This window comes from Danio rerio, chromosome 21 (genome assembly GCF_049306965.1).
Source record: "Danio rerio strain Tuebingen ecotype United States chromosome 21, GRCz12tu, whole genome shotgun sequence".
Classification (NCBI taxonomy): domain Eukaryota; kingdom Metazoa; phylum Chordata; class Actinopteri; order Cypriniformes; family Danionidae; genus Danio; species Danio rerio.
In genome coordinates, this window is record NC_133196.1 from 26,767,029 (window position 1) to 26,784,743 (window position 17,715).

Here is a 17,715-nt window from a genome sequence, read left to right on the forward strand (position 1 = left end):
GAGCACACGATGAATGAAAACTCAACGTGCGCTCACACACGCAGCGTGCATGCTTCATCCCAGCGCCGACCAAAACCGAAACCAACAAGACTGAGACGCTGGGAATGAAACACCACGCTGCTGACAGACGAAAACACAAACACGAGTACAAGAGCACATGCGTCTGAGGGACGCAGAGCGCGCACACTCTACGTACACCCACGACGGCGCGCGCTCACACAGAGACAGAAACAGGACCAGACATGAGAAGTGTCAGAGCTCTGCCACCAAAACAAGAATTTTCAAGACCAAAGTGGCAGAACCCTGACAGTGTGGGACAGATAACAGTTCAGCAGAAGATGATCTCAGTGAGCGGGAAGGAGTGTACAAATGAAGAAGATCAGAAAGATAGTGGGGGGCCAGGTTATGAAGAGCTTTGTACGTTGAGAGGAGGATTTTGTATTGTATACGATAGTAAACAGGGAGCCTGTGAAGGTGAAAGAGAATTGGAGTTATGTGATCAGAAGTATGCGAGCAGGTTATAAATATGCATACAGTGAAGATGACGATCAATAAAATATGTAGCTACACGACACCTCAACATGTCTGCTGTCTGTTAAGTGGCTAATATCAAAATGAAAATAGCAGTTCCATAAATTATGTTTTCATTTTAGTGTTAAAATAACACTGTATAAATTAAAATAAAACTGTTCCATTTGAAGATTTACCCAAAAAGTCCTTAGGAGTTTTTTTTTCCATATCAAACTTGTGAAGTCTGAACTGACAAGAAGAGGATGCAGGACTGAACTGTGTGTAGGCTACTTAATACCACCCCAATCAGAGAGGTGAATATCTGCAGCCCTGCCTCCGTTTTTAGATGTCTCTGTTTACCCCCATCCATCCACACTGAGACGGAGCAGCAGTGTTTTAGAATGAAAACGGCCTCTCCAGCGTTTTTAAAACGCTTTGTTTTTGGCGCTCGAAAACTCTGGTGTAGTGTGGACAGATGGTGTAATCGTAGCAAAACTTGTGCATTTTAAAAACAAAACGTATTAGTGTAAACGGGGCCTAAAGTGATTTGAAACACCAAGTAGCGTGACTACATCGATTCAAAGCATCACTCATTTCAGAAGCGCTTCAACACCTATCGAATCCTGACTTGTAAACATTCTGAAATTGTGACTTGATGTATTTTAAAAATGTTCCTCTTTTATGACCAAAACAGGGCATATTTATTCACAAAGTGTTCATTTGAATGTCAGACCAATGTTAAAACACGTGTCACAAGAACAGAACATTTAAAAACTAACATCTCCCTGGGTTTGAATCCATTATCTCAGCATGCTAGTCTGGAACTCACCACTTCCCTAAATGACAACAAGCCCCTAGGGGTACCCTGCCCCCACTTTGGGAAACACTAATCTAGTAAAAAGTAACTTTTCCATCGGTCTTATTACACAATGTAACTCATTGTTTGGGGCTGCGTGTCTAAAGTCGAGGGGAACGCAGCCATATTGTACATCTTCATTATATATACTCCATCTCTAGCTGATGCTGAAATATATGCATAAATCACATCACATCTGAATTATTGCAACTCTTCCACTATTCCAAACTTCTCACTTACAGCATACATTCTGCTCACATTCCCCCTTTTACTGCATGACATTCGCTGACTATCTTTGGTGTCACATTCATTCATTCATCCATTTTCCTTCAGCTTAATCCATTTATTCCTCAGTAGTTGGCACAGTGGAATGAACCGCCAACTTATCCAGCACATGTTTTTCCACAGCTGATACGCTTCTAGCTGCAACCAAACACTGGGATAAATCCATACACACTCATTCACACACATACACTACGACCAATTTAGTTCATTCAATTCACCTATAGCGCATGTCTTTGGATGTGGAGGAATTTGCACCCAGCGGAAACCCACATCAAGACAGGGAGAACATGCAAACTCTACATAAAAATGCCAACTGGCCCAGCCAGGACTTGAACCAGCGAACTTCTTGCTGTGAGGTGTCAGTGCTAACCACTGTCCATCATGTATACACTTTAAAATATTAATCATACCATTTAAGGCATCAATATTTGTTTGACCTAATGTACCATGGAATGTAACACCTCTTAACACCACTTAAAATATACCATATTTTCCTGCAAATTCAGCAATCTGTAAAAGTTTGTGTCTGAATCAAAGTGAACCAATTCAATCCTGATGAATTAGTAAAGTTGTATACAGTTTTGATCTCAGAATGACACATCCTGATGCCCACCCACAAATGCTTTATGTCTCTTTCTGATCCATCCCTCTCATACGCTCATAACTGTATAAATGAGAACCTGGAATACACCCAGTCAAGGCAGAAAAGGAACACACTGGTGTCTGAGGTTTGTTATGTCTTGCATACTTTAACTCGCTTGTTAATTAGCAAAAATACATTGCATGCTGTTTTCATTAGCCTTGTTTCTCTGTTTTTGTTTTTTAGCTTATGGCGGGGTCCAATGGCACATATGGTAACGTGCCTTTCACTCACCAGCAAGTCTTTAAGCTGGACATGGATGCTGGAACCAGCACTAAAACGGCAGTGGCTGTGTTAACATCTCTGTTTTTCTTTTCTGTAAACTGTGTGATGATCTCTGTTCTAAAAAGCAAGCGCATGTTTTATGAGACGCCACGCTATATTCTTTTTGGCCACATGCTTATGAATGACTCTGTGCTTTTGCTGGTCACAACTGTAATGTATACTCTTGCTCTCTGTTTTCTTCCAATACATAAATCCATATGCACTCTGTTAGTCTTGATCTCATACTGTACATTCTTTAACGCTCCTCTGACTCTAGCACTGATGTCTCTGGAACGGTATGTGGCAATCTGCTTCCCTCTGAGACACTGCACCATCGCAACACCTAAAAGAACTGGAATTGCCATTGGAATCATCTGGTTTCTTAGTTCTGTGAATGTTGTGATCGATATTATTATTGCTTTGATTAATAACCCCAGTTATTTAGCAGAAATTGCATTTTGTACACTAGAGAAATTGTTTATAGCCAAATGGCAAATAGATAAATCACAAGGGTTTGATGTGCTCTATTTTGTGTCTGTTGCAGTGACCATTATATTCACATATATCATGATTATGATCACAGCCAGGTCTGTTTCCGCTGATAAAGAATCTGCTAAAAAAGCCCTCAAAACGGTGATGTTGCACTTGATTCAGCTGGGACTGTGTCTCACCTCTTTTCTATATGCCACAATAGAGAGAACACTATACATGGTGATTGGAAGTGGTTCTCCTCTCTTCATAAATCTGAGATATTTAAATTATATTATTGTTCTTATTCTACCACGTTGTTTGAGTCCTCTGATCTACGGCATGAGAGATGAAGCCGTGTGGCCATTGTTCAAATATTTTGTCTGCTTTCGTTCAAGCAAAATAAAGCCCTCTGTTAATGTTCACTAACTGTATAGTATGGGGCGAAACAATAATTTGACAAGCATATGGTAGTACTGATAAGATTTGAAGGTAAATGTAAGTATTATTTATATTACTGCAATTTTATTGTATGATGTTATATCATAAACATAACTATTTCACCAAGTACAAAGATTACAGATTATTGTACCCACACGTGTGTCCATTTGGTTCATAAACAGTTGCTGCAGAATGTTGCTCTAATGCTTGACTCTAATGCATTAAAGCCCAGCTCTTTATAAAATATGACATGAGGTGATAAACATGTTTTGAGTGTTCTGAATTTCATATACATTATGATTTTGACATGACATAAACTGTGAAATAAACTGCAGATTTGAAGCCACAAGCCTTTACACAAAATTCTAGACAAAAACAAACTCATGTCCCGGGCAAACCCCTACAAAGTGCAATGATGAGTGACAGAGGTCTGTCACCAGTACTAGACAAGGTTTTTCAACAGCCATCTGGACCAAAAAGGCAGTGGACTTCAGCATCTTTTGCAAGATGAAGAGCTCAGTCAGACCTACTGTAACACAGGGTTAAGTTCAAGCCTAATTACATACAGGGCTAGGATCAGAGCCTGGAGTCGACACTGAACTTGAGGCTTGAGCCTTTATTGGACTGAGAGAGAAATATAGTGTGAGAATAGAGAGTAAGAACAATGGAAAATATGTTGAAAAGACATAAGAGCATGTGGACAAGATGAACCTAGCAAAACCTATATATATATATATATTTCGAAATAACCCCTTTCCCAACAAGGGGAAGCTCTTTCAGATGAGGGAATAAATGAAAACAAAAGTATGATAATGCCAAAAAAATAAACAAAAATAATAAAAATAATACAAAATAAATAAATAAAAAGTACTGCCATCATAAATACCTTTCAAGGGATACATTTGTTCAAGTTACATTGTAGTTAGCTCAGATTACATTGGTGATATGTTAATTAACCTCAATGTACAAATATAAATATGATTTAATACTTTCCACCTCTTCAGCAAAATATCAGTCTTCATTTATAGACATGCAGTCATTTTTTCCAATACATACTGTAGACCTGCTTAAGTCTCTTAATCCACTGAGCCACCTTTAGAGGACCTTCTTCCATCCAATGTACTGTTATCATTTTGTTTTGCATCCAGTAATAATATTCTTAGAACAGAACGTATATTGGTTCATCATTAAACATTTCTTTGGACAATGCTGCCGATAAGCACACAACTGGACCGAGGGGTGTTTCTATATCTAATGTATCTATTTCTTTTTCAAACACTTTTCCAAATTTCTTAAATCTTAGGGCAGTCCCAATAAATGTGGGTATGATCTCCTATTTTACCACATTTTCTCCAACACAAAGCATCATGTTGTCCTTTTACATATGTAGAAATTATAAAAGGAGTAATAGAGTACCTCAATTTTACTTTCCAATCAAATTCTTTCTATAATTGACTTAATTCCTTTATGACATCCTTCACATCACTCAATCCAGACCTCATCCTCAATTATGGCATTTAGTTTTAGTTCCCATTTTCTGAAACATCATCTGTATTTTGTACAGTGTTAGTTACTAATCTTTTGTATAAATGGAAGACAAGTCTTTTAGCTTAAATAAAGCTTTGTGGTCTTATAAGAATTTGACTGCTTAAGGTACACATCCTAGGACCCCCAAAGGCATGCCCTGTAACAGACTACATGTTCGAGGAAAACATGAAAACCCAGATCCAACACCTTGTTCCTGCCCACATATCAAACTGGAAGTTGAGTGGTCCACTCCTTTTAGCTCTCAAGCAAGCTAAAAAAGACTGACTGTGAGCCATGATTTGAACAAATAAACCTGAACTGTGCTTACTGTGCCACATCTTTGCCAAACTAATCCATATATGCTTTAGGATAACTAAATCTTATATGCAGCCCATTGTAGGTGCATAGCCACATTAGCAAATGGTTTCTGTGCCACATTTAAACTGGCTTTGATATGTTTAAGACAACTGCGTCACATTTGGTGAAACATATGTATGCTCTTTACTTTTAAGGTGTAAACACAAAACAAACTTAACAAGTGGAAAAAAAAACAATGCCTTTAAGTGTTTTGGAAGTGTTATTGCAGAGCAACACAGACAGACTGCAGAAGCCAGTCTAGTAGACTTCCCATGTTTTTGTCTGGCTGCATTGTTTGATGATACTGTTGGACTTGCTGAATAAACTCCTTTTTTGAACCAGAGCTTGTGCCTTGGCAATTGGGTTCATCACATCTTCCTGTGAGTAAACTGTAGAACATTGCTCTAGCACCCGAGAGATCCGGGTTTAAGCCTTGGGCCCATCAGAGAAAAACCAAGTCCAACATGAACCCTGCTGAGGCCACAGCCCAATAATTTTTTCTATTGTTGCTCAGAATGCCACCACAGTCAAGCGCCATGAGGCGGTCTTGATTCAGCAAGAGGCACTTATGGAGGAGTGGTTACCAATTTTATTGTTCCCTTGGATATCTCCCTTGGATGTCTTCCACCAAAAGCAGAAGATGTCTTTGCATTTAATTGAATGCCCTGACCTTCCTTTAATCTTTGGCTACCAATGGCTTACACATCATAATCCTAAATTTGAAATTCTCCATTGGGGTCTCCTGTGTCGCAAAGTTTGCTTAGAACCACCTAGTAATAATCAGAGGAAGAAGGATGGAGGTCTGCATAGATTACCGACCTTTTAATAAGGTAACAGTCCAGAATTATTATCCTCTTCCACTCATGGCCCCTGTCTAGAAGTCACTCAAGAAAGCTACCATATTTTCTAAACTTGACCTGCGCAATGCCTACCACTTGGTGTGGATCAAATAGTGGGATGAGTAAAAGATGGTATTCAATACTTCTTTCGCCCTCACACATGCATCTGCAGTTTTTCAAACTCTCATAAATGATGTTCTTCATGAGATGCTGAAAAAGTTTGTTATTGGTCTACTTAGACAACATTTTGATTTTCTCAAGGTCTCTCCAGGAGCACGAGAGTCTTGTCAAAAAGATATTAAGATGTCTACAAATAAACCATCTATTTGTTAAACTCAAGAAATGTGAGCTTCACACCAGTTCTTGTTCTTGGGTTTTATCATTAAACCAGGACAGGAACAGATGAATCTCAAGAAGGTCCAGGCAGTGTTGGACTGGCCAGCTCCTACCTCAGTAAAGGGAGTTCAGTGGTTCATAGGATTTGCCCATTTCTAAAGGAAATTTGTTTGAAATTTCAGCTCAGTGGTGGCTCCTCTGACACCTCTTATGTTTAAGTTGACGCCTCAGATGTGGGAGTGGGAGCTGTGCTTTCCATGAGGGGGAGAGATAAATGTCTTCATCTGCATTTCTTTCACATCATCTCAGTTCCTGTGAACATAATATCACACTAGAGACCTGGAGCTGCTGACCTTAAAATTGGCATTTGAGGAATAGAGGCACTGGCTGGAGGGTACCAAGCATTCGATTCAAGTACTGACTGATCACAAGAACTTGAAGTATATCCAACAGGATAAACGCCTTACTCTCCGGTGGTCATTCTTTTTTAACCGGTTTGACTTCTTTCTATCTTACCGTGTCGGATTTAAGAACCTAAAGCCAGATGCCCTGTCCCGAATTTACAGTAACAGATTCAAGATTCAGAACCAGGTGGTGGTCAAACTAACCAGTTGTATGTTCCTAAGGCTGTTCATCCTTGATTTCTTCAGTTGGTACATTCCTCCTGTCTTATCTGCCATCCAGGTATTTCCCGCACCTTGGACGTTCTGCAAAGACACTTCTGGTGGCCTACAGCGAAAAAGGATGTAATATCCTTGGTTAATGTCTGTCATGTTTGCAACCAGAGGTAAACCTCTCACCCCCCGAGTCTTCTACACCCCCTGCCTATTGTCCACTAACCATGGTCCCCTGTCTCAGTGGATTTCATTTCTGGCCTTCTTCCCTCCCATGGCAACACCGTTATTCTGATCATTCTCGACAGGTTCTCCAAGGCTGCCCAATTCATTCCCTTACAAAAACTTCCATCTGCTAAAGAGATGGCAGACCTCATTACCTCTCATGTCAAGTCTTTGGTACTCTACAGGACATTGTCGGACCGGGGACCTCAGTTCTCATCCTAGTTCTGGAGCTCCTTTTGCCAGTCATTAGGTACATCTATTAGCTTGTTTTCTGAGTTCAACCCTGGGTCTAATGGACAGACAGAAAGGGGTTTCCCTCTATAGAATAGCATATTGATCAATGCAGTCACATCTGGAGAGTAGTTTGCTGTAAACTCATCCAAACCTATAACCAGTACCAGAGACCGTTAGTCAATGGGTTGGCTCTCCATTCAGAACCTTCCCCTCCAGATAGAGTCCTGCAAGCTTAACCAATGCTACATCGGTCCTTTAAAAATATATATGAAGAGTAAGCCCAGTTTCTTATCGGCTAGAAATACTTGGGTCATTAAAATTGGGGGGGATTGACAAACTAATCTTTTCAGTGTTGATGAACCGGTACATCCCACATAACTTTTAATTATGGAGATGTGATTTTATGATGTGGCAAATAACTACCTGCAGACTCAACTTGGAAGATGAGCTGAACTGCATAACCTGGAATTTTATATTGTTTGAGATGCCACCGTTTGTGTGTGTTTCTGAATGATGTGTTAGGGAATCAATATGTAACATTTTAAGTATAATCAAATGATCTGAACATCTAATCACCCTCTCATCGTAGGCTATAACATGTTTTTCGTGTCGCGTTATGCTCACATTCTGAATTCTATGATGTTCATTTCCGTGTGGCTTCAAATGGCTCTACTCACCTGTCAATATATATACTTTTTAACCACAAAAGCTTGTCTTACACACTATGCACTATATTATCACATTAAAATTCATGTTTGATGTTTGCAGAACTGTCATAGAAATCTACAATATGGGGACAAAAATTTATTTCTTTTTGTCTGAAGAAAGAAATTAATATCTTGAAAGGTAAGGAGATGAGTAAAATATCAGGAAATGTTTAATCTGGATGTGAACTAATCATTCAAAGCAAGCCGGAATAAATCCACTGCTTATGAATGGAAGTAGTTTCCCTTCTTCCATTCACTGCAAAAACACTTGAGGAAGTCATAATCAACCAAGTCTCTACCTATCTTTGTCAGGACAACCTAGACATTCAACGGAGACTGTCTGCTCTCAAGTAAAAAACTAAGACTCACTAGAGTAGCTTCCGAACAGTCTGTTATTTTCTTGTTATACCAGTCTCCTGATTATGGCATGGTGAACCATCAGATCCTTTTTAAACCAACATCAATTTTTGTTCATAAAATTTACATAGTTAAATATAAAGCATTTCTCTTGTAGGATCGCACTTTATGTCAATCTTCTATCAAACCCTCCCAATACCCACCCACAATTTCCCTCCATCTTTGTTCCATCCCTCTAATACTCTCACACATATTGTAGCGAGGCAGAGGGAAAACAGTGACACAGTTGGATAGGTTTACAGACAAGTCCCCGGAGGGTGCTTTATTTACAAAGTGTAGGGTGTGCAAACGGTGCTCTTCTTCTAGGTGAGGTGCTCTGGTGCTCCGGGAAGTAGGTGAAGGACAGTGAGTAGTCGGGTGTGGGATCGTCACGAGCTGGAGTCTGCTGTGGAGAGACAGAGAGACAAGCATTAGCGCAGGGAGTCATAGGGTGAATGAAGCTCGTCTTCTCCTGGCGTGGGCTTGGTTTATATGCCTCTCCGCTTGATGAAGTCCAGCTGTGAGCGATCCTGTGCTGATGATGGTCCAGCTGGGTTGGATTAGCGACCAGGGCGACGTAGCATGTGTGCGCTCGTTACATTCCCCCCCCCTTAGCGTCGTCCTGGTCCTGGGTTTCCTGCGGAGGAAAGGTAAAGTATTGAGAGGGGGGGGGTAGAATGTTTTGACAGACCTGCCCATCCTGACCAGAGCCTTGAGAGACCGTCAGCGTTTCCGTGGGAGGCCCCGGCTCGATGTTGCACTGTAAAGTTATAATCCTGGAGCGACAGGAACCATCTGGTGACTCGAGCGTTGTTGTTTTTCGCTGTTGACATCCATTGTAGGGGAGCGTGGTCGGTTACCAGGGTAAACTTCCTGCCAAGGAGATAATACCTGAGCTCCAGGATTGCCCACTTGATCGCCAGGGCCTCCTTTTCCACCGTGGCGTACCGGGTCTCAGCAGGGGTAAGCTTCCGACTCACGTACATGATGGGGTGTTCTTCATCGGCGTGGACCTGGGAGAGGACCGTGCCCAGGCCCGAGTCGGAAGCATCTGTCTGTAGAATGAAGGGGCAGCCGAAGTCAGGTGCGTGCAGTACCAGTGAGGATGTAAGGGCCATCTTCAGGGCTTGGAACGCGTCATCTGCTTCTCTGTTCCATTGTATCCTCTCCGGCTGCCCCTTTCTGGTCAGGTCTGTCAGAGGGCTGGCTATGGATGAGAAATTAGGAATAAAACATCTATAGTAGCCCGCTAACCCCAGAAATGCACGTACCTGGGTCTTTGTGGTGGGTTGTGGAGTTTCTTGTAGTGCTTTGATCTTGCTTTGTTGTGGCTGTATGAGACCTCTACCGATGTGGAATTCGAGGTATTTGGCTTCTGCTAGACCCAGGTGGCATTTCTTGGGATTAGCTGTGAGCCCAGCCCTACGAAGATCTAGGAGCACCCTCCGCAATCGGGATATATGTTCTTCCCACGACTCGGAGTGGACGATCAGGTCGTCGAGGTATGCTGCTGCATACGGCTGGTGAGGCCTCAGCAAGATGTCCATCATTCGTTGGAATGTGGCTGGGGCCCTGTGGAGCCCGAAGGGAAGAACCCGGTATTGCCAGTGCCCACCGGGAGTGGAGAAGGCGGTTTTCTCCTTGGCGCTTTCACTTAGTGGTAATTGCCAGTAGCCTTTGGTGAGGTCGATCGTGGATATGAATCGGGCTCCACCCAGCCGATCCAGCAGCTCGTCCACCCGAGGCATGGGGTACCCGTCGAACTTAGATATTTCGTTGAGCTTCCTGAAGTCGTTGCAGAAGCGGAGGGTGCCGTCGGGTTTGGGGACCATCACTATGGGGCTGGACCACGGGCTACGAGATGGTTCGATGATTCCTAATTTCCTCATCTTTTGGATCTCTTCGTTGATAGCCAGCTGGCGAGCTTCTGGTACTCGATAAGGCCTCAGCCGGACGATGGTGCCAGGTGGGATGATGATGTCGTGCTGGATAATGGTGGTTCGGCCCGGTTTCTCCGAGAACACATCCTTGAACTGACCGACCAAGGCTTGCAGCTCCGCCTTCTAATTCGGTGAGAGTTGCTCACCTATATGGACAACGGGAGAAGTTTCTTCTGAGAAGGCAACTAGATGACCTGGAGCTGCAACCCATTTCTTCATCAAGTTGATGTGGTACAGTTGTTCTTCTCGTCTTCGTCCCGGCTGACGGACTCGATAGTTTACCGGCCCTACCCTTTCTACCACTGTATATGGCCCCTTCCAAGATGCCAAAAACTTTGAAGTAGTGGTAGGTATGAGGATCATCACCTTGTCCCCTGGGTGGAACTCTGGGTTGGGCGGGCCGGTTATATAATCTCTGTTGGGCGCGCTGGGCTTCGGTCAGATGTTGCTTGACGATGGGCATGACTTTTTCAATTCATCCTCTCATGTCCCGTACGTGCTCAATTACCGACCGTTGTGGGGCTGGCTCCTGCTCCCAAGCTTGACGAGCCACGTCCAATAGCCCCCGTGGTTGGCGGCCAAACAGCAATTCGAAGGGGGTGAAGCCTGTGGATGCTTGGGGAACTTCTCTGATCCCAAATAGCACGTACGGGATCATGAGGTCCCAGTCGCGCCCATCCTCTGCCACCACCCTGCAGAGCATCTGCTTCAGCGTTTTGTTGAACCTCTCTACAAGGCCATCAGTCTGTGGATGATAAACAGATGTTTTTATTTGCTTTACCTTTAGGAGGCGGCAGAGGTCTGCCATCAACCGGGACATAAATGGGGTGCCCTGGTCGGTCAGTATCTCCGCTGGTATTCCTACTCGGCTGCATAGCAGAAACAGCTCCTTCGCGATCGCCGATGACGTGGCTTTCCTCAGGGGAATCGCTTCCGGATATCTGGTGGCGTAGTCGAGGATGACATGGATGTGTTCATGTCCCCGGGCCGACTTCGGCAAAGGCCCTATCAAGTCCATGCCAATGCGGTTGAAGGGCACATCGATGATGGGTAACGGTATCAGAGGGCTGGGGGGTGGTCGTTGGGGAGACGTTCTTTGGCAGATGTCGCATGCCTGACAATACCTCTTGATTTCTCCATCCAACCCGGGCCAGTGGAACCGATCTCTGATTCTTTTAATCGTGTTGGCCGCTCCTAGATGTCCTGCCATCGGGTGAGTATGTGCCAGCTCCAGAACCGTCTCCCTCTTGGTCCTCGGGACGACCAACAGTGTCTTCCTTTCCCCCCGCCTCTCTGCGACACAGTACAGCAGACCATTTTGTACAATAAAATGTGGGAGGGGGTGAGGGCTGGGAAACCGTTCGTTACCGTCAATGATCCTGACTTGTGGCCAGCAGTGTTTCAACGTTTCGTCTTCTCGTTGCGCCCTTCCGAAGTCGCCACCTGCAGTTATCTGTTGGAATAGATCAAAATATAGGTTAGCCGATGATGACTCACCCCCTCTGTCGCTCTCGGTGGCCATCAGCGCCTGTTTGCGGTCCCGCTGAGCCCGTCCTTTGTTGTTTTTCTTCGGACGAGCCGATCGAGCCTGATGGTGGGTGAGGAGATCATCGAACCCCGGCCAGTCTCTGCCCAGAAGAAGGGGTACGGGAAGATCCGGAACCACTCCTACTTCGATGCGGCAGCTGCCCGACTTTGTCGCGATGGTCACTCTCTGTGAGGGTACGTGGCGAGTATCCCCGTGCACACACGTAATTGGGATTCGGCTTTTTCCTTCATGATGGATTTTTAACGTTTTCGGATGAACTAAGGTTATGGCGCTTCCTGTATCCAACGTGGCTGTTTGTGTTTTCCCGTCTAGAGAAACTCTTCGGGTGGGAGCTTCGGGAGGGATGTTGCGATGTACCACGCACCCTGCTGTCCAGGCTGGGGTTGAATGCGATGTGGGCTCTGTGGGCATCGGCTCGTCGACTGGGCTGGGGACCGCCGGTCTGCTGCCTGGTCGTGCTGTGCCCTCCACCGGTCGCCATGGCGCATTTACCCTCCGGGGTGGCAGAGCCGCTCTCTCCCCAGTCTCCCGGGCCACGTGAGCTTCCGCCAGCTCCACCGCCTCCACCAAGGTGGCCAGCGAGTCGGGATTCCTCATGCTGGTAAGTGTGCGGAGCCGTCTGGGTAACGCCCTCATCATTTTCTCAATCACCACTTTCTCAGCGACCTGGACCGCGGAAGGATCTCCTCCCAGCAACCATAATCGCGCCAATCGAGATAAGTTAGCTGCTTGGGTACGTACCGGCTGCTTTTCGTCGTACGACCACTGAGAGAACTGTTGTGCTGCGCTTATGTTGGAGAGTCCCATTCTGGCGAGTATCTCCTTCTTCAATGCTTTATAATCGTCATTTTTCGGTGTCTCCAATGCAAAATATGCTCGTTGAGCTTCTCCAGTTAAAAATGGCGCCAACATCCTCGCCCAACTTTCCTTTGGCCATCTCTCTCTTTCGGCAATTACTTCAAAAGTGTGAAGGTAAGCATCTATATCGTCCAGGTCGCTGAGTTTGGTGATATAACGGTGAGCGCTCACCTCAGGGAACTGGCTAGAACCGGCCGCTTGGCGGAGCTGTTGTTCCATTCGGTCTTGTCTGGCGGTGAGCTGTTCTGTTATCACTTGTTGTCTTCTTGAAATTTCTAGATGGCGTACTATTTCTTCCATCGACATGACTCAGGAGAGGATGACAGCCGAGCAAGAGAGCGTGAGTGAGAGAGAGAGAGCGGATGCCTGTCTGTAAACACAAGAACAAGAAAAAAAAAATTCAGCGATTATTTCTCCTTACTGGTAAGTGCTGTTTTCTGAATTTTTTCCCTCTGTAATTGCCCGCATTCTCCACCAGTTGTAGCGAGGCAGAGGGAAAACAGTGACACAGTTGGATAGGTTTACAGACAAGTCCCCGGAGGGTGCTTTATTTACAAAGTGTAGGGTGTGCAAACGGTGCTCTTCTTCTAGGTGAGGTGCTCTGGTGCTCCGGGAAGTAGGTGAAGGACAGTGAGTAGTCGGGTGTGGGATCGTCACGAGCTGGAGTCTGCTGTGGAGAGACAGAGAGACAAGCATTAGCGCAGGGAGTCATAGGGTGAATGAAGCTCGTCTTCTCCTGGCGTGGGCTTGGTTTATATGCCTCTCCGCTTGATGACGTCCAGCTGTGAGCGATCCTGTGCTGATGATGGTCCAGCTGGGTTGGATTAGCGACCAGGGCGACGTGGCATGCGCTCGTTACAATATATATATATATACATTTATATACACATATATGAGACACATTTCTTTTGGCAGCATCTTCAATATATATTCATGATTTACACAACATGATGTTCTCATTAGTCTCTGCAGCTGTGGTGATTTGTGTGGTTATGAATTACATATTGTAGCAACATTACAGTCTTTTCTTCATTAAAAACAAGTACTGTTTTAAAAATGAAACGTAAATGTAAAACTCCTTTTTGAGGAGCAGCTGATCACAGATAGAACAATTATTTTAACCACAGTTTCTAAGCAAATCTTGTCTTGTGAACATGATAATACACGTTAATAATGAGACATGATAATAGATGCCTGTCAATCAATTAGGTGGGCGATGATAACTGCACTGCCCCGGTACACTTCAAACAAAGTTCTTTCGACTGCGTCAAAAAATGTGGCTCAACGAGGAATGCTTCTCATATAGTGTTTGACCCCTTTCCAGTCTTTAAAATCTTTCCTCAAGCAATTGTACAGGAGCAGATGCATCTAAACCAGATATGCTACTCAACTCTCTAGTGCAGAGATGCCCAACGTAGGGCTCGCGGGCCCAAGTTGACCCATTGTAACCTTTAATTTGGCCCACCACCCCATCTGAGAGCAGAGTGGGAATAATGGAGGGGGTTGGAGAGGCAAATTCCTGTAACAAAGAGATCATTATTTCTAATTTGACATAACCTTTTTTTTATTTTTTATTACTGAACTACAAAAAACCCCCAAAAAAAACACTGAACTAAAATGTTTTAATTAAATGTTGTAAATAAATCACATTTTTTAAAACGAAAATAATGTCACTTGACGAATCGAGGATGAGAGCAAATCAAGGCAAACCCTAGTGTAATTGTGTTATAATTTTGCCCTTGCTGGTAAAGAAAAGAGACGGATGATCTTGGCCGCTATTTCCTCTGAAGAATTGCACTACACGTCAATATTCAAACTGCACAGCACCTCCCATTTTTTCTTTTCTACCATTGTTCCAGCCCTCTCATGCTATTTAAAGACAGAATCTTACAAAATTTCAAACCATAAAGGCTTACAAATGTCAAGTCAATATCTGCCAACAAAGCTGCTAAGCAGGAACATTTCTTTTGCAAGGATCATTGCTATAACCACATTATTTATTACTGTCTTGTTTGTCTGTCTCTTGTTTTTCAGCTTATGGACTCCAATGGCACAAGTGGTGATGTGTCTTTCCTTTATCAGCAAGTATTTCAACTGGATTGGGATCCTCTCACCATTTGTGAAACTATATTGGCTGTGTTAACATCTCTGTTTTTCTTTTTTGTCAACTGCGTGATGTTCCTGGCTCTAAAAAGCAAGCACATATTCTTTGAGACGCCACGCTATATTCTTTTTGGCCACATGCTTATGAATGACTCTGTGCTTTTGCTGCTAACAACTGTCATGTTCATGTTGGCTCTGTGTTTTTATCCAATACATAAATCCATATGTACTCTGTTAGTCTTCACCTCAACCCTTGCTTTTATTAATGCTCCTCTGACTCTAGCTCTGATGTCTCTGGAGCGATACGTGGCAATCTGCTTCCCTCTGAGACACTGCACCATCGCCACACCTAAAAGAACTGGAATCGCCATTGGAATCATCTGGTTTCTAAGTACGATCAATGTTATCATAGATATAATTATTGCTTTAGTTAATAACCCAAATTATTTAGCAGATATTGCATTTTGTACACTGGAGCAATTGTATATAGGCAAATGGCAGGTGGATAAAGCTCAGGTGTTTTCTGTGTTTTATTTTGTGTCTGTTGCATTGATCATTATATTCACATATATTAGCATTATGATCACAGCCAGGTCTGTTTCATCTGATAAAGAATCTGCTAAAAAAGCCCTTAAAACAGTGATGTTGCACTTGATTCAGCTGGGACTGTGTCTCACCTCTTTTCTCTATGCCACAATAGAGAGAACACTATTCATTATGATTGGAAGTGGTTCTCCTCTATTCATTAATCTGAGATATTTAAATTATTTTGTTGTTCTCATTCTACCACGTTGTTTGAGTCCTCTGATCTACGGCATGAGAGATGAAGCCGTGTGGCCCTTGTTCAAATATTTCTTCTGCTATCGTTCAGGCAGCATAAAACCATCTGTTAATGTCCATTAACTATATTGTATGAGAAGACATTAAATAATTTGATAAAAATAGTAATAACAATAAGATTTGAATTTAAATTTATTAACAATAAGTATTATGTCAATGCTGTTATTTGATATTATATTTGATGTTATGTACTAATACACTACTTGACAAAAGTCTTGTCGTCAATTCCAGCTGTAAGGGCAACTAATAATAACTTGACTTCTAGTTGATCATTTGGAAAAATGGCAGAAAGTCGATTTTACTGATGAATCATCTGTTAAACTGCATCCCAATCATCACAAATACTGCAAAAGACCTACTGGAACCTGCATGGGCCAAAGATTCTTACAAAAATCAGACAAGTTTGGTGAAGGAAAAAATCATGGTTTGGGGTTACATTCAATATGGGGGTGTATGAGAGATCTGCAGAGTGAATGGCAACATCGACAGCCTGAGGAATCAAGACATTTGTGCTGCCCAATACATTACAAACCACAGGAGATGCAAACTCTTCAGCAGAAAAGCACTAAAAGGATGAAGGAAGAGGCAGCAAGGTGTATCCATACAATTTTGATGAACTCTGGGAGTCCTGCAAGAACACTTTCTCTGCCATTCCAAATGACTATATTACAGGGGCTGGCAAACAGTTTAGCTCCAGCTCTAATCACACACATATGCTTATAGATTTCTAGTGATCTTGAAGACACTGATTAGCATTTTCAGGTGTGTTTGATGGTGTTGCAGCTAAACTGTGCAGGACACCGGCCCTCTAGGACAGAGTTTGCCCACCCCTGCTTTATAAGTAAGTTTTTTGAGTCATTGCAGAGATGTATGGATGCAGTCCTACAGTCATACACACAATATTTATTCTTTTTTCACTGCAACATGACTTTGTATTGTATACTGTACATTATTTCTGTTAAGTGACAAAACTTTAGTCTAAGCAAAGTCAGACCTTACTGTCCCAATTAAATAATTAAAAATCAAGGCATGATTATATTTTGTTTTGGTAAAATGAGTGTAGTTTAGAGGCCTTTGCCTTTTATATAAGCCACTAACAAGAAAGCGTACGAATGTGGGCCACTTTAGGCATTTATGCGACAATGGTGGTTTTCCTTCGGCCCAGACATAAAGAATGTGAGCCTAAAGTGGCCCACCTGTACAATGACAAAGGGGGGCCAAAGATTCCAATTCATATGTGGACCATTTAAGGCAAAGATTTGGCATTTCTGACAAAAAGTAATCTGAATGTGAGCCTAATGTGGCCCATGTGGAAAATGATAAATTTGACCCAAATGATGGAAGACAAATGTGGGCCACAGTAGGCAAAAATGTGGCACAGTCACATTTATCTGGGTCTAAACCTAAAGTGGCTCAAACGTGTAAGTGCAAATGTGGCCCTGTTATCTTAAAACATATATTAGACACATTTGGCAAATATTTGGCACAGTAAACTCTGGCTAATGCAGTCGTTACCATATAGTGGCCTAGAAAAGACCAGGAAAATGTGTCACAGTTATCTTAAAACATATGAGGGCTACTTTTGGCAAATATTCGGCACAGTTCTTATGCATGTCCTTTAGTTGAACTGTGGTTTTGCAATGCTGCATAAGCACTAATTTTTGGTTCTCCAGTTTTGATGCCCACCTAACTTTTATTCTATGTGAGCAATGTCCTTACCTCCGGG

At 43.1% G+C, this 17,715-nt stretch overlaps 3 protein-coding genes across 4 annotated transcripts; 2 read left to right on the forward strand and 1 right to left on the reverse strand.

Moving 5' to 3' along the window:
- Positions 1–2,313: 2,313 nt before the first annotated feature.
- or92a1 (odorant receptor, family 92, subfamily A, member 1) lies at positions 2,314–4,275 on the forward strand. 2 transcript variants are annotated; one of them, XM_009295275.5, is made up of 2 exons: positions 2,314–2,379; positions 2,478–4,275. In XM_009295275.5, exon 2 carries the CDS (start codon positions 2,481–2,483, stop codon positions 3,450–3,452), a length of 972 nt encoding a protein of 323 aa, XP_009293550.3. In that variant the 5' UTR covers positions 2,314–2,379; positions 2,478–2,480; the 3' UTR covers positions 3,453–4,275.
- A 4,677-nt stretch (positions 4,276–8,952) lies between these two features.
- LOC141379874 (uncharacterized) lies at positions 8,953–13,716 on the reverse strand. The gene is made up of 2 exons (XM_073935395.1): positions 12,137–13,716; positions 8,953–9,105 (listed from the first exon to the last, which is right to left on the reverse strand). Exons 1-2 carry the CDS (start codon positions 13,350–13,352, stop codon positions 9,089–9,091), a joined length of 1,233 nt encoding a protein of 410 aa, XP_073791496.1. The 5' UTR covers positions 13,353–13,716; the 3' UTR covers positions 8,953–9,088.
- Positions 13,717–15,083: 1,367 nt separating this feature from the next.
- On the forward strand, positions 15,084–16,052 carry or92a4 (odorant receptor, family 92, subfamily A, member 4). The gene has a single exon (NM_001128559.1). It carries the CDS (start codon positions 15,084–15,086, stop codon positions 16,050–16,052), a length of 969 nt encoding a protein of 322 aa, NP_001122031.1.
- The last annotated feature ends 1,663 nt before the right edge of the window (positions 16,053–17,715 follow it).

Coding starts and splice junctions, on each gene's coding strand:
- or92a4 (NM_001128559.1), top strand. CDS start 15,084: ATGGACTCCAATGGCACAAGTGGTGATGTGTCTTTCCTTTATCAGCAA.
- LOC141379874 (XM_073935395.1), bottom strand. CDS start 13,352: ATGTCGATGGAAGAAATAGTACGCCATCTAGAAATTTCAAGAAGACAA.
- or92a1 (XM_009295275.5), top strand. CDS start 2,481: ATGGCGGGGTCCAATGGCACATATGGTAACGTGCCTTTCACTCACCAG.